This window comes from Branchiostoma belcheri, unplaced genomic scaffold (assembly GCF_001625305.1).
Source record: "Branchiostoma belcheri isolate BF01 breed outbred unplaced genomic scaffold, Haploidv18h27 scaffold38, whole genome shotgun sequence".
Taxonomy (NCBI): domain Eukaryota; kingdom Metazoa; phylum Chordata; class Leptocardii; order Amphioxiformes; family Branchiostomatidae; genus Branchiostoma; species Branchiostoma belcheri.
In genome coordinates, this window is record NW_017803998.1 from 1,445,053 (window position 1) to 1,460,002 (window position 14,950).

The following is a 14,950-nucleotide window of genomic DNA, read 5'->3' on the forward strand; positions in this document are numbered from 1 at the left end:
CTTTGCCCCCCCCCCCTCCCCCTAGGCATCCTTTTTATCATATTTCCAACCAAATGTCAGACATACATTGAAAATATGGCACAGAAATTGTTCTTTGTTGTGTTAATGACCATACTGCAGGTAAAGGACTCCCATAGTAATGCCTGTATGTATCTTCACCCCCTCCCCCCTAGGCATTCTTTCTACTGTATCATATTTCCAACCAAATGTCAGAGATACATGTACATTGATGATTGAAAAGATGGGACAGAAACTGTTCTTTGTTATGCGAATGACCGCACGTAAATATACAGAACTCCTATAGTCATATATGTATCTTCGCCCCCTCCCCCCTAGGCATCTTTTCTATCATATTTCCAACCAAATGTCTGTGATACTTTGAAAAGATATGACAGAAACAGTTCTTTGTTGTGCTAATGACCAAAATTTGTTGTAAGTGTAAAGGTAAAAGATTAAAAGGCCATAGGTTCAGTGTGTTGTTAGTCTCTTTCCACCGCCTTTTACCTCCCCAAGCAAAAGTCAGGTACCCATTTTACACCTGGGTGGAGTGCGGAAAGTCGGGTTAAGTGCCTTTTCCAAGAACTCAACGTCTACACAGGAAGACAAGGAATGGAACCCGCGACCTTTCGATCCTGTGTTCATGCAAAATTGCATGTTGGCAAAGATTTTACATGCAATTTAAAGAAAACTTCATCCAGAATTGTTCAGTCTTCGCTAGATATACAACAAGATACCAGTACATAAGAAAATATACACATCAAATTGTCATATGAATATAATAAATTGTTAGGTATGTTTTTGAAAAATTAAAGTTAGTAGAGTGTTTTTACATGTATGTTTTTAATTCTTCACAAATTGTGAACTATATATAATATCAAAATTTTTAAATACCCATTTTTAAAGAGGTCACATTGAAATCTATTCAGATTTTCTTTGCAATATATAAGTTGTACATTCCATATGATGTCCTTGGAAAGTAGCTACAGTACCAACTATTTTAATATTTTGTATGTTAACACACAATTTCCGTGTGAAATATCAAATCTATTTGATAAATTCATGTTTGTCCGCTTCATGCACTGCACAAGATCCGATATCCGGAAGAAAGCAAATTTGTTTTTCCTATTTCCTGGCTTCGTGAAAAAGTCCCTTTGAGATCATTTATTAAAAAAAACTGATCAAAGAGCACCTTCTCTCTCATCTTTGTCTCTTTGATGCCAACCCTTTTATCTCTTGCACAGAAGATGGCTCAGATGTCCAATCTTCTCTCAGAAGCGGGGATGAAAAATTATGGCAATTTTCCAGAATTTGCGGGTAACATCAGAGACCATATTTGCACAGTTGAGGGCTCCGCGAATTCATCCCTTTTCAGTCCAATGCCTTGAATGAACATGAGCGAATATGAAATATTATCTAATCCTTAGTTATGATCTTTATAACTGAAGCAACTACCCTGAAGATGTATATCCTTTTGCCGCGCAGTTTAGGGGGAAATGTTGCCCTATATAGAATTAAATAAAACAGGGAAGAGAGATGAATTAAGAAATAGATCTTCATTGTAAATCTCTCTAAGGCCATACTAATATAATTTCTTGGTTAACAGATTTTTCTAGAAAAATAATGGAGCGGGTGGGCGAAAAAAAAATAAAAATAAAAATAGGCCTAGGCACCCTACTATGGCCCAAAATAGTATGATAGGAGCCATGAAGTCAACACACCAGGCTGGTTCAAAATTTAAACAATGACTTTTGAACTTTTAATGATAAATTGAAAGATGGAATAACTGTAACAACTAGGTTGAAAAGGACTGTTTTCAACTGTTCAGGGCAAAATATGAGCATTTTGCAGTTGATTCTGAATTTTTGTTTTTATTTGCAAATCAGAAAAAAATGAAGCAGGCGAATCCGTTAACCAAGAACTTAAATTGGTATGGCCTAATTTAGGAAAAAAATATACATTAGATACCGATCTAGAGATGTAAGAATTGCAATTCGGATAATTGTTAATCACTAAATCTGGGTTAGGATTTGATTTCTTCCTAATTTCATTTGGGCTTACAACTGTTAACAGCACATTACTGCCATTTCCTGTGTAAAAAAAATTAAATCTCTCTAAAAATAAACTTAAGATAGATGCCGATCTAGATTTGTCAAAATTGCATTAGGCTAACTGTTTCGGTTAGGATTTAATTTTTCTCTTGGCGTATAGCTGTTGATTGTACAGTACTGCCATTCCCTGTGTAAAATACTAAATCTCTCTAATAACTTCAAAAACAAAGATCTAGATATGTCAGAATTGCATTAGGCTAACTGTTTGGGTTAGGATATAATTTCTCCCTAATTTCATCCCGACTCATAGCCGTTAACTGCACAGTGCAGCCTCTACGTGTGTTTTCAGGTACCTAATTACTATTCCATCCCTGGTTCGGATGAAGTCTGCTCATATGAGCCGATTCCTTCAATTACCATTGAAGACACGATTCCATTCATTGCTGCTGTCGTGTGGGGGTGGATAATGAGGTATAAAGCATAGAAATTGGGGCATCCCTCCCCCAGTCGTTATCAGTAGTGGATGGTCCCTTGCAGCGCACCTAGGCAACATGGCTGACGTTGGCGTTGTTGAAGAGTTGGGGTCGTGATCGCTCCGTGTATTCCGCCCCAAGTTCCATTCCGTATTCACGATACCTGCGGAGAATCTAGCGCCGGGAAAATGCCGGTGGTGAGATGGAATGCCTGAGAAGGTCGTACATCTACGGTAAGCAGGGTTGCCTCTTTCTTCCGTCCTAGCTTCTCCTTAGCTTCAAGAGGAATAGATGGTCTGGATGCTGGGAGAGCAATCCTTAAGTGTAAGGTGGGCAAAAATCGTAAGAAAGGATTCTGCTATCCTTAAGGTAACATTTTGTACTCGGGAGTATTGGGTACTTGGTAGAAAGCTTAATATCATGGATCCATTGACGTATTTGATAGGATGGGAGGAAGAAGAGGATTATCTGAGTTAAATCCTCCACCTGCCCAAACCATGAATATATGCATGCCTCTTTGGAATCTGCGATGGGTTTCTGAGAAATACAAGATGTATAGCTTCGGTAGGCGGATGTTCTTTCCAGAGTGGCGTCTGCCATATGTTACCCAGCAGGTCGTGTGGGGGGAATACGTGTTAGTGGAAGTCTAGAATGTAAAGTCCTAAGGGAGATTTTTGGTTGTGTTCGAGCGAGCTTTTTTAGTGTCAAATGCATGTGCTCATTTTGAAGGTGCACAATAGATTACTTAGACTCCAGGAGTCATAATATGAACTGGAAAAGACTGGAATAAATAAATATTTGCTCCAAGAGATATATACTATAGTCCTGAATAAGGCTCAAAGCATTTAGAATACATCAAAGTCCTTATAAGGGGGATTTTGGTTGTGTTCATTTTTTTTTACTGTGTCAAAAACGTGTGCTCATTTTGAAGGTGTTAATATCATGATCAGATTGCTGAGACTCTTAAAAATATGTACTGGAATGAATAAATATTTACTCAAATAGATAAATACATGAATAAGGTTTGCAACATTTAGAGTACATGAACATAAGAATCATTTAGAAGCTGTTAAAGTCCTTAAAGGGGGATTTTGGTTGAGTTTGGGTGAGTTTTTTTACTGTGACAGATGAATGTACTCATTTCAAATTGTTAATAATATCATGCACAGTAAGATTTATAACTCGGAGCATATACCCTAAGTGTTGCATTCTATCTTGAAATTTGAACTGGAATAAATAAATATTTACTCAAATGGAAATATATAAAATTTGGATTTGAAACAAATATAGGTCATGAAGCTGTGTAAAGTCCTGAGGGGGATTTTGTCTTGAGCTTTTTACAGGGTCAAAAGTGCAAGGTGTTAACATCATGGAAATGGCTTGCTGAGAGTGAACACTTGTAGTCTATTTGAAAAATAAAATAGATCAAAATTCAAAAGATCATTGTCAAATGATAAATAGTACTCCAATAAATTGAAACCTCTTGAGATATTAGATTTGAAGTCTTTAAATCTTACTTAGGATGGTTAATGTCATGCAAATTGTGAAAATCTTCATTTTTGTGAATTCTAATAATTTTGGAAATTACATGGAAATACGTGCTTATACTAAAACCTGTTCAGAAACAAATGTCATTATTTCTTACACACAGTATTTACTACTATTACTCGAATATGTTTATAAATACTTATACATTGTATGATTAAACTACAAGTTTTTTCTTAATTCTACTAATAAGGATCACACCAAAGAAATATTTTTTGTGTAACACGTATACAATGTACATGTAAGTTCTGAATAATGTCTATGTTGTTACTCAATACTCCTATTATGATAGCAGCAGCTGTTTCCAACATGTAGAAGGAGTTGATTGCCTTCATTAGTCCTCGTTTCTTTTTGCAAACACTCGCGACCGCGTTTCGTGACTCGTCCCTATTTGTACAACAACTCTTTTCATCCGTCGCAATCCACTCCAGATTCTGGAAATTAGCCTCTTTTCAAATCAGAAGCTCCTGTTTTTCCATCCACCATTGCAGCTGCTTCGTTCCCTTTGAAGATGAAAATCTGGGATTAAAAATAGGATCGCAAAAATGGAAATGATTTTAGATAAGTATCGTTTCATCGCGCTGTTGAGAATGACGGCTTATTGGAAAGTGATTTGATATGAAAGTGGCGTGTAGGCTGGTCAGAGGTCTTACCTCAATTATGAGTGCTTGACATGGTATTGTTGGTGGTTCAAATGTTGCTTTTAGAATGTCTACGTCAGGGTTAAGAGAATAATTCTTAGAGTCAATGTGGTAACATACATAAAATTTTGCAGAAGTTGCAGAAGACGGTATTTCTTTCCAACACTGACACAGATTTTTTTCTTATTAAAGACAAACATGTACAGTTATTGGTGCTATTATTTATTTATTGAGATTTACCACATTTGTGGAAGGATTGACATAACAGGTAAATACATGTATCACCTTTTCAAGATGTCAATCATGTCCATTGAGACCAGACTGTAAGGTTTGAACCACTCACACCGGGAAGGTCCTCTACTTTTTTTGATAAGTTTGGTGGGTTTTTAATATGCTCATGGTGTTACTCCTAAAATACGAAGAGACAACCCTAAAACATGGTAATCATTTTGTGAGAAATACATTTTGTAAGTTTTGTACTAATTGTAAGAAAATAGAAAATGTCATTGGAAGTAGGTTTTCCGAAGCTGAAACACTGGGGCCTGCCAGGGATTTGAACCCAGAACCGTTAGATTCTGAGTCAACGACCCTAACCGCAAGACGACCTTGCCACATGCATTTCCAGAGAACTGTTGATGGAATTACCCAAATTACTGCATCCCTAACTAACGAAACCTCATCGTTTCCTGTCTTGATTTGTGTCATTTGCATACGAGACAGACAAATCCACCGAGACACTTAACTAGAGCCAGAGAAAGCTCTGAGGTTTGGTGCAATGTTGCCAATGGTAGTCGAAATTCAGCCTATAAACTTTAAATTGCTTCACATACATGTACCATTATACAGAGAAGAGACCATACAGAATTCAATTCTGTATCACACATGGATCTGTGAGAATAAGCGTCACATTCGCAAAGTGCCAATAATGGTTTCTACAGTTTGCAATATTGATATTCATAAGCGCTTACCTTTTTTACTTCATACATGTATGCTAGTAGTCCACTGTGTTCTGCTGCTAGCCTCGTGGTAAACTGCGTACTGTGTCCAGTAGATCTTTGAGTTTGAATATCCACACACACCGTGGTTTTATTTTGAAATTCATAGTTTTGAAAAGCCATTTGCCACAAAAAAAAGAACAAGACCATAGCATTTCCAGGACACAAAAATACCAAAACCAGACATTCTTCTGCAGTACCAAGGGAAGCTGACAGGAGACCCCAAATTGGCCTTGACCTTGTTTCCAAGACCTACCCACATACCACAATCATATCGCAATCCATCCAGACTTTTGTAAGCTTATAATGTTGATCACAGATACAGTCAAACCTGCCTATAGTGGTCACTCAAGGGACTGGCCAAATTTGACCACTATGGCCAGGTGACCACTATAGAGAAACAGCCGGTTAGTTGACACCCCCCCCCCCAAAAAAAAGGGACACATGCTTTGAGTACCAACAGTGATGTCTTTATTCTGAAACATATGAATACATACATTTGCAAAGGTAAACCCCTTTTATATGTACATGTGTTAGTTCAATAATTTGTTGTTCTTTTGCTTTAGTTGTACTTTATTTTGTACGTGCTTGAAAAAAAAAAGAAATACAGAAATATTGCATGGAAACATTAACTTGACATCAAAGATACATACACTCAACATATTCAGTTAATCTATTCTGGGACAATGAAACCATTCACATAATTTAAAACATACAAAATCACTGGTTGTCATTTACTGTTCTTGTGTACATACTAGTACTACATGTGGCTAAAGAAAAGAAAGCAAATCAAGCAACAAACTTTCAACTCCAAACAAATTTCTATCGACTGCAAAATCATTTAATCTAAGCTCAGCTTTCGACGATTTCTTCTCACTCTCTCTGCCAGTCGAATCACTTCCACCTTTTGGAATAAGTTTGGCGTCCGTCTTTCCGCTTTCGCCATCGTTTCTCCGCAATCGCCACGTTACTAGTAGTTGTTGTTAGTCGAAAAGTGGAAGAGAACGACATCGCCATGTTTTTGTTCTTTGGTGAACACTTGCTTCGCGCGACCGACATACGCCACAGCGAATTCCAACCACGTAAATAAGTTATTTTGTACCAAGATGCTGTCTATTTAGTTAACAGCAAAATAATTGTTAGTCAGTTGCCAGTTACTTTCCGTTTTTGGTCGTTTTTGAACATGAAAACTTAGCGAAAACTCTCCTTTGTTTACGGCTTGGGTTTCTCCCCGCGTGGGTTGTCTGCCTCTACCATTATGCCAATGTGGTAGTCAACAGAAAATTTTCTCCTTTCAGACTTATATCTTTTCTAAAATATCCACTACAGTGTTAAATTTACATCTAAAATTAATTGTAGTAATGTATTTCAAATGTTTTCATAATGTAATTACGTCATTTGACGCTAATGAAGTTAAATAAAACTCGGTGTATCTACCTCCATAACAGTGGAGTCTTCCGATGACCCCAATTGACCTCCCTCTGCAGCCAACATGCGCCATCTTGGAAAAATACGAAACGCATTTTCGAGCCAAATTTCTTTAATTATGCCCATGAAAAACGGAAGCTATGCACATATCTACGCATTTCAAGGAATCGAGAAACCAAATATGGATATTCTTAAGTTTTTTTGTAAAGATAATTTGCCGTAATCTTCGCCGAGCGGCCGAGTCCATTGAAAGCTCCATGCGGCACGCACGGCACTGGTGTTGGCGAAAACGCAGATATCAAAGACACCCGCGACCGCAGAAACTTCGTGTCAAAAGTCAGTTTTCCTTTATTTCATACACATATGGAGTCTAATTTTCAGTTCACATTTTAGTAATGTAGCGATCGGAAAATTATCACAAGGCTCATAACGGTCGTAGCCCGAGGTGGGGTGGTGTTACGGCCGTGGTGCTTAGTGGGTTACGGTCAGCCGCGACCGCTATCGGCGGTGTTGACATGCCGGCGGGACCGGAATGGGGTGACCGCTGACCGCGTTGAACAGTGACCGCTATAGACACGATTCTTAATGCTTACGTCAATGGGAAAAATTCAAGGGACCGGCAAAAACTGACCGCTATGGCCGAGTGACCACTATACAAAGGTGACCGCTAGTACAGGTTTGACTGTACATGTATCCAGAAACAGACACATAGACGGACCCAAAACAATACCTCCATTTTCACGGAGGTAATTACCCAAATTTAAGAAATTGACAAGGTTCTACTAAGACCGTAACAAGTTACACCACCATTCTTCCATAATTGCTTACTGAAAGCCATCAGTGACGAAAATATTCATGAATGTATACAAGATACCAGTACATGTAACGATGCATATGGTTTGACTGCCAGACTTCATTGAAATGCAGACGCCTCCATATAAATATCTTGTCATTTGTAGCTGCCTGCGGGCGATAAATCGTACTGCACGCACATTAATATCTGTCTGGGAGCATCTCATGCCCGGGTGACAACTTCATTCCTCCCGACGGAATTTGATCTGGAAAAAGCGGCGGAGGAAGCCACCATGATTTAATTTGTTAGTTCCCCGATTTAGCAAAAATAATGATGGACTACAAAATCCACATTAGAATAGAGCCTGAGGGAAAAGTCTTGTATTCAGTCAGCTTCATTGAATGAATACATATTTTCTTAGATACAAATTTTCTTATGTTGTGCACCCAACCAGAAATTTTCCTACGCACCAGTTTGCCTATTCACAAAAATGGAATTTTGGACACGAATTTCGTAAAAATAGAAGAAAAAAATTTGCATTCTAGGTCACCGTTTGTATGATAAAGGCATTCTACTTTATCTTACCTAATGCACCCAACCATAAATTTTCCTGTAAACCAGTTAATCTATTCCCAAAAATGAATCTGGAAATAAATTTTTTTGGATAGAAAAGAATGATGATTTTAGGTCACAGTTTGTATGGTAAGGCTGCCTTCTACTTTATTTTACATCAAGGAACCAAACAAAAATTTTCCTGTGCATTTTTTGCATATTCCCAAAATATCGAAAACGAATTTCGTGAATACAGAAAAGAATTTGGATTCTAGGTCAATATTTGTATGTTAACTTAAAGGCAGAATTCGACTTTATATCTTATGATGTGCTCTCAACCAAAACTTTATTGCTGCACCACTTTACCCATTCCCAAAAATGAATTTCAAAAACTAATTTTGTGAATACAGAAAAGAATTTGGATTATAGGTCACAGTTTGTATGATATTAAGGTCGCATTGTACAATGTTGTACACTTAATCAAAAATTTATCTTTGGACCAGTTTGCCTTTTCCCAAAAATGAATTTTGAAAACTAATTTTGTTTGCAATACAGAAAAGAATTTGGATTCTAGGTCACAGTTTGTATGATAAGATTGTATTCTACAATGTTGTGCACGAAGCCCAAAATTTATCTTTGGACCAGTTTGCCTTTTCCCAAAAATGAATTTTGAAAACTAATTTTGTTTGCAATACAGAAAAGAATTTGGATTCTAGGTCACAGTTTGTATGATAAGATTGTATTCTACAATGTTGTGCACGAAGCCCAAAATTTATCTTTGGACCAGTTTGCCTTTTCCCAAAAATGAATTTCAAAAACTAATTTCATGAATACAGAAAAGAACTGGTATTCTAGGTCACAGTTTGTATTCCGTGCGCACACGTACGGTAAGACATCGACCCATGGTGATCTTCCCGCTGAAATGAAGGGCTTATCGAAATCACACCTTTCACGGCGCGCCAGAAACACTAGCCGTAATGGATATTGAATTTCACAAGTCAGAAGGTTGCCGTAAAACTTCACATTACACATCGTATTACATTACTGAGGTGTTACAGGGCTAGACAGTGGGATAGGGATTTGTCGTCAGATTGTAATTTTGTGTTAGTACCAGCATTGTTCAGAATCTGTTTTTTTTTTTTTACACACAAAAAATGTTCTATTATTTAGGTACAAAGCATTATTATAGGAGCTTACATTACTGAGGTATTACAGGACTGTGGGATAGAGACTGGAAATCAGATAGTGATTTTATGTTGGTACTGGCATTGTTCAGAATCTGTAATTTTTTTAATACCAAAAATGTTTTTATAATTTAGTTTCAAAGCATGATAGGAGCTTACGTTTCTAAGGTATTACAGGGCTAGACAGTGGGGTAGAGACCGGTCATCAGATGTTGTTTATATGTTGGTACTGGCATTGTTCAGAATCTGTCATTTTGTTTTAGAAAACCACAAATGTTTTGTTATTTAGTTCTTTTGGCCACTTTAATTTGATTTGTAGGATCAATGAAATGGTTGGGCAAAAAGAAATTGACAAAATACAGGTCCAAGCGTTTTCTGATTGTCTTAAATGACCATCTATGAGCCAATATACTAGGCTAGTTGATAATTCAAACAATGAATTTTGAACCTCTGGTCAAATCACTGCATTCATAAATGGAAAGACTGCAACAACTAGGAAGACAAGGACTTTCTTCAACTGTTGGTATGAAAATGAGAACATTTGGTTTAACAATTTAGAATCTGAATCATATGGTACATTTAGGGGTAGAATTTAAAAAAATAGTAGTGGGAAAGTCTGAGAACCAAAAAATTGAATTGCTGTGGCCTTAAATGATTCATGCTATCATTTGAAGTGTTTTCTGACTTTATTTACAATCTCACTTTTATGAAAACATGAACATATAGCTTGTTACTAATAGTTGCAGTGCCTCTCCTTGGTGCTGAATTACTAACTGTAGTCCAAATATTTGAAAAAAAAACCTCTGTGATGTTCATTTTGTATGGTTAAGTGTACCTGGCATTATAGCTGTATATCCAGATCAGTTACTGGCCCCCTTGCTCCTAATAGTATTATCATGGCTTTTCAGGGTGCATTTTCCTCAGCTACTAGCTGTTTTATGATCGAGTATAAATCTCATGGCTAGTTAGGCAAACATGAAATCATTGTAGCTGAACCAAGAAATGGCTTAAAATTCATTGTTTGAATAGATGCATCTTACCTAGAAATTTTGGTGCACAAAAAACTGGGTGCACAACATACATGTAAGTTATGTGGTAGAATGTCAGCAAAACGTTATTACAAACCTTACCACCTCTCTCTTTGGAGCTTGAATCTGAAATACATAGCAAACATCTAAATCTTAAAGAAGTAATACAGCAAAAGTTTTATTATATTTTTTGGATCGAAAATTTCTTGAGTTGGCTGTGTAGTAGTGTACAGATATAGTACTTTTATGTACATAATCCTAGACAAATATCTAGGTCTACCCACAGTCAGACATTAGGTGCACAGTTCCAATTTCGGGTGCACAAAACTGCACATTCACCCAGCATTTCAAGTCCGAAATAAGTAATATATAAACGAAAGTTCCTTTTAATGTGTTAAGACGAAAGCACCTTGCTCGTGAATCACGGCTCCATTCCTCCTTTGAATCTCTCTTCAAATCTGTCTCCAGTATTTATGTCTCGTTTCAATCTATCCGGGAGAGGCCTTGTCGGCGTCAAATCAGAAAAATCCATGTTTTTCAATCAGCGAGTGTCAGCCAAGCAGAAGACGGATAGATGGGAAAGTGATGAAAAGAGCCGACGGGAGACTAAGGCAGTCAGAGACAAGAGACGCGGTGAAATTTACGATCATATTATGAAGGAGAAGAAAATTTACGCCTGGAGGCATATCGTAATAGCCCCGGATTGAAGCAGGCCTTATTAGCATTGTAGCAAAGCACTGTTGTCAGTCACACACAATGCCGGCTTTGAAAGGGATTTGGAATACATCAGCAAACTAGAAAGGCAACATTTGCAAGCAATTACAGCATATTTCACTTCATCTCCTTTCCCATTCCAAAATGGACTGTTCCATATCAACCCTTTGCAGAAATGGACACCCCAAAGTTACTTCTAAACACGAATGGACTCTCCCAACATTGCCACTTAGAAATGAAATCATCTGAATTTAAACCCTGATGCAAAAATGGACTGTTCCAAAAACACCCTAATGAAAAATGGACTCTTCCAAGTTGCCACAGGTCTTTAGTGTGAAGGCTACCCCCATACTGAATTCCAGGTCATTCGGCTTTCATATAACAACACATGAACCAAACACATGCATTTCTGCTGTAAAAAAAGATAGCAAAACTCGCAAATGGCAGAACTTTGAAGAATAAGAAATGCTAGGAAAAATAGTATATTTCATACCTATACCTGTAGTATGGAGTGAAATATAAAAGACTTTTTCCAGCCATGGTTCTGAAAATGTACAAGTTTTGCGTACCGGTAGGTTTACTTGGAAAAGACATTCATACATACATAGGAGCTATAATTCTGTGCGTAAGTGGTTCCTACACAGTTTGATGATGCATGTCGTCAGTTTATGCTCAGTCTATAACCAACATCCCTTACTCAGCATTTTATGGACATGTTGGAACATATGCCATAAAATTGGCCTGATTACATTCAGCCTCCAGCTGTCTCAATTCCTGTCATCCACAAATTGCTTCCATTGTAAATAAAGATACAGTAATCAACGTGTTGTGTATGGCAACCTTTGGAGGAAATTTGAAAAGGATTAGATATTAATAGATCGTCAAAAGATCCTGAATTGTGTGTGAATATTGGAAAAGCAGGCCTTGATGTACTGGGTGCATGTATGTAATAGAAGTGAATATTATATACATTGACATACACCCAAAATTGGAGCTAATTTTTCACTGTGGGTGCACCCACATATTTGTTTACATATTTTGATTACATAAATAAACTTATTATTGTACACTTGTGTACAGCATATTTTTAACATTTGAGTGTCCAGGAAGGTACTACAACCATTTTCTTACATATAATGTTAAGTTTTGAAGTTAGCTATAACATTTTTGAAATAATTAGGTTTTGTTGATATCTTACTTTGTGCTATGCACTCAAATTTTGTTCGTCTACCATTGTTTTAAGAATCTGTGAAATCTTATTGTTAATACAATTTGCTGCCATCCGTTTTGAAGTCAACATGATCAGCAAGACATCTAATTTTGCCTTTAAAAACATCTTGCTCAGTAACAGGAGCCCAGTACGCAGACTTTTTGACAACCTACGTCAATGCACGTCAATGCATATTATGTTCTCTGAGCACACATCCTGAAGAAAAGCTAGCAGATTATTCAGAAATAGAATATTCAGAGCACACACACCCTGAAGAAAGGCTAGCAGGTTATTCAGAAGGAGAATATTCAGAGCACACACCCTGGAGGGAAGCTAGCAGGTTATTCAGAAGTAGACCTTTCAAAGCTCATTATGCGTTGTTGAGTGTACTTGCACTGACAGGTCGACAAAAAGGGCATATCCTGTCCATTACAGCAATATATCAACTCCAGACTACACTTCAGTGCATTTATCCAATAAAAACATGTACGTACGTATGAGTAGGGCATGGCAATTTGTTCCAACAATTTCTTATTGCTTCTTGATTGGCAATAAAGGTTATGATTTCGTCAGAAGAGACACCATAAAATATTATAGAAAGGTCATTTACAAAGATGAATGAACAATCTTAATTGCTTGGCAGTCGTACAAGGGACAATTTATGGCAACTATCATTGAACAGTTATATTACAAGACTAATGTAGCCTACGTTTAGAATTACAATATTGAATCACATTATCTTCATGTAGAGGATAGATAATTTTTGAATAGCTTTTGGAATAAGATTGTCTATGTGCAAACTTTCATTTGTTTTTTGTCCTTTTGTCAAACCTTTGTTCTTGGCATAATCTTTGTTTTCATTGTTATTTTCCTGTTACCTTTTTAGACAGCCCCCCTCACAATCATTAATGGCTTTTCCCCAAACTATACTTAATTTCTCACCTCCCCCCCACTATCATTAATGGATTTTCCCCAAACTATACTGAAATTCGCTATCTCCCCATTATCATTAACTGTTCTCCCCCAAACTGAACCGACATTCATACCTTCCACTATCATTAATGGTTTTCCCCAAGTTCACTATAGTATTAGGATGAGAAGGTCTCAATGTCAAGAATGTCAAACTAGTTTGTCTCTCATACATAATTCAACCCTGACTAAGGGTGGCTTTTACCATGCTTGAATATCATGTTATTGAGCCTCTAGTCTTCTCTTGTCTGGTGATTCCAACTAGAGCTGTGTACCTACATGGAAACAAATTTTAGTTATAGGTACACGGGTTTAGGTACAGGTCCGGACCTGAACCTGTACCTGAACGATTTTACAAATTAACATGTTCTTCTGAACGCCTTCCATAATGACAGAAGCATGAATAGTTGAGTGTAAGTTTTGTTTATAAAGAAAGCTTATACAAAAAAAAGGCAAAACTAAGATGTCATAGTTATTATCTCGTACTCTGCAACACAAACCTGACCAAAGTGACATCTAGAGGGAGCGTTACTAATATGCAACAGATCTGTTCTGTTGAACAGAAAGGAGAATATATTAACCTTAGTATTCAAGTGTATTTTACCCTTTCAGATACACTGTAACTTTGTGTAAGTATAAATCTGCAATGTAATGTTAGTCCATTGAATAGACAGGTCATGACTGTCAATCATCATCAGCAGTTCAACCAATGAGAGACTAGCAATTAGCAGTTTGACCAATGAGACAGTTGCAGAATTTTTTGCACTTTTATGCTTACTTGTTTTGCGTTTCTAAAGACAGAGGTCTGCATAGGCTATGGGATCTGTCTAGTGTACTTTAAATTAAGTCTGACTTTTTTTATGAGAGCTTCACAATTCGAAGTTGGAACCTCTCCAACGAAAATAGATCCAAAGTACCCACTTCTTTAGATCAATTAAAGCCAAAAGCTCAGGCAACGCTTTGAAAGTAGATGTTTGCATAGATTTCTGAAGTCCAAATCAGATACTAGTAAAGCAGCTTGCTTTGAAATCTCTTTCATGTCCTGTGATGTAATTGATGGTGTCTACAGCAGATTTTATTTGAATGCTTTGTGTAATTTAGACCTGTTTGAAGTGATATCAAAAGCGTTGATGTCATTCTTTGATTGAACTGGGTCTTATTTTCACATCCGTTCTTCGATTATGTTTCTTTTGAGGACCATCTTTGGGCTTTAAACTTTCAACAAATTGTCTGAAGCAGTCTTAAGTATATTAACCTTTTGCCCACGGAAGTCGCTTTTTGGCCCCCCTCCCTCTTTTCAGCACCAAGGCTTCCTCCTTGCTTCATAGCCCAAAGTGGCAGAGCCATTCGTATTTTTATGATTATTTGCT

General features: G+C 37.1%; 1 protein-coding gene across 3 annotated transcripts in view; it reads left to right on the forward strand.

The window, feature by feature from the left end:
• The window catches only part of LOC109476528 (tubby protein homolog), a 53,684-nt gene that overhangs the window by 28,886 nt on the left and 9,848 nt on the right, over positions 1-14,950 (forward strand). The window contains exon 1 of one of the 3 annotated variants that reach the window (XM_019777511.1): positions 2,607-2,754. The exons of the other annotated variants lie outside the window; for them this stretch is intronic. Coding sequence (XP_019633070.1) covers positions 2,724-2,754 — 31 coding nt within the window. The 5' untranslated portion in view covers positions 2,607-2,723. Of the gene's footprint in view, positions 1-2,606; positions 2,755-14,950 lie in introns of those variants that run through there. 3 annotated transcript variants of the gene reach the window in all.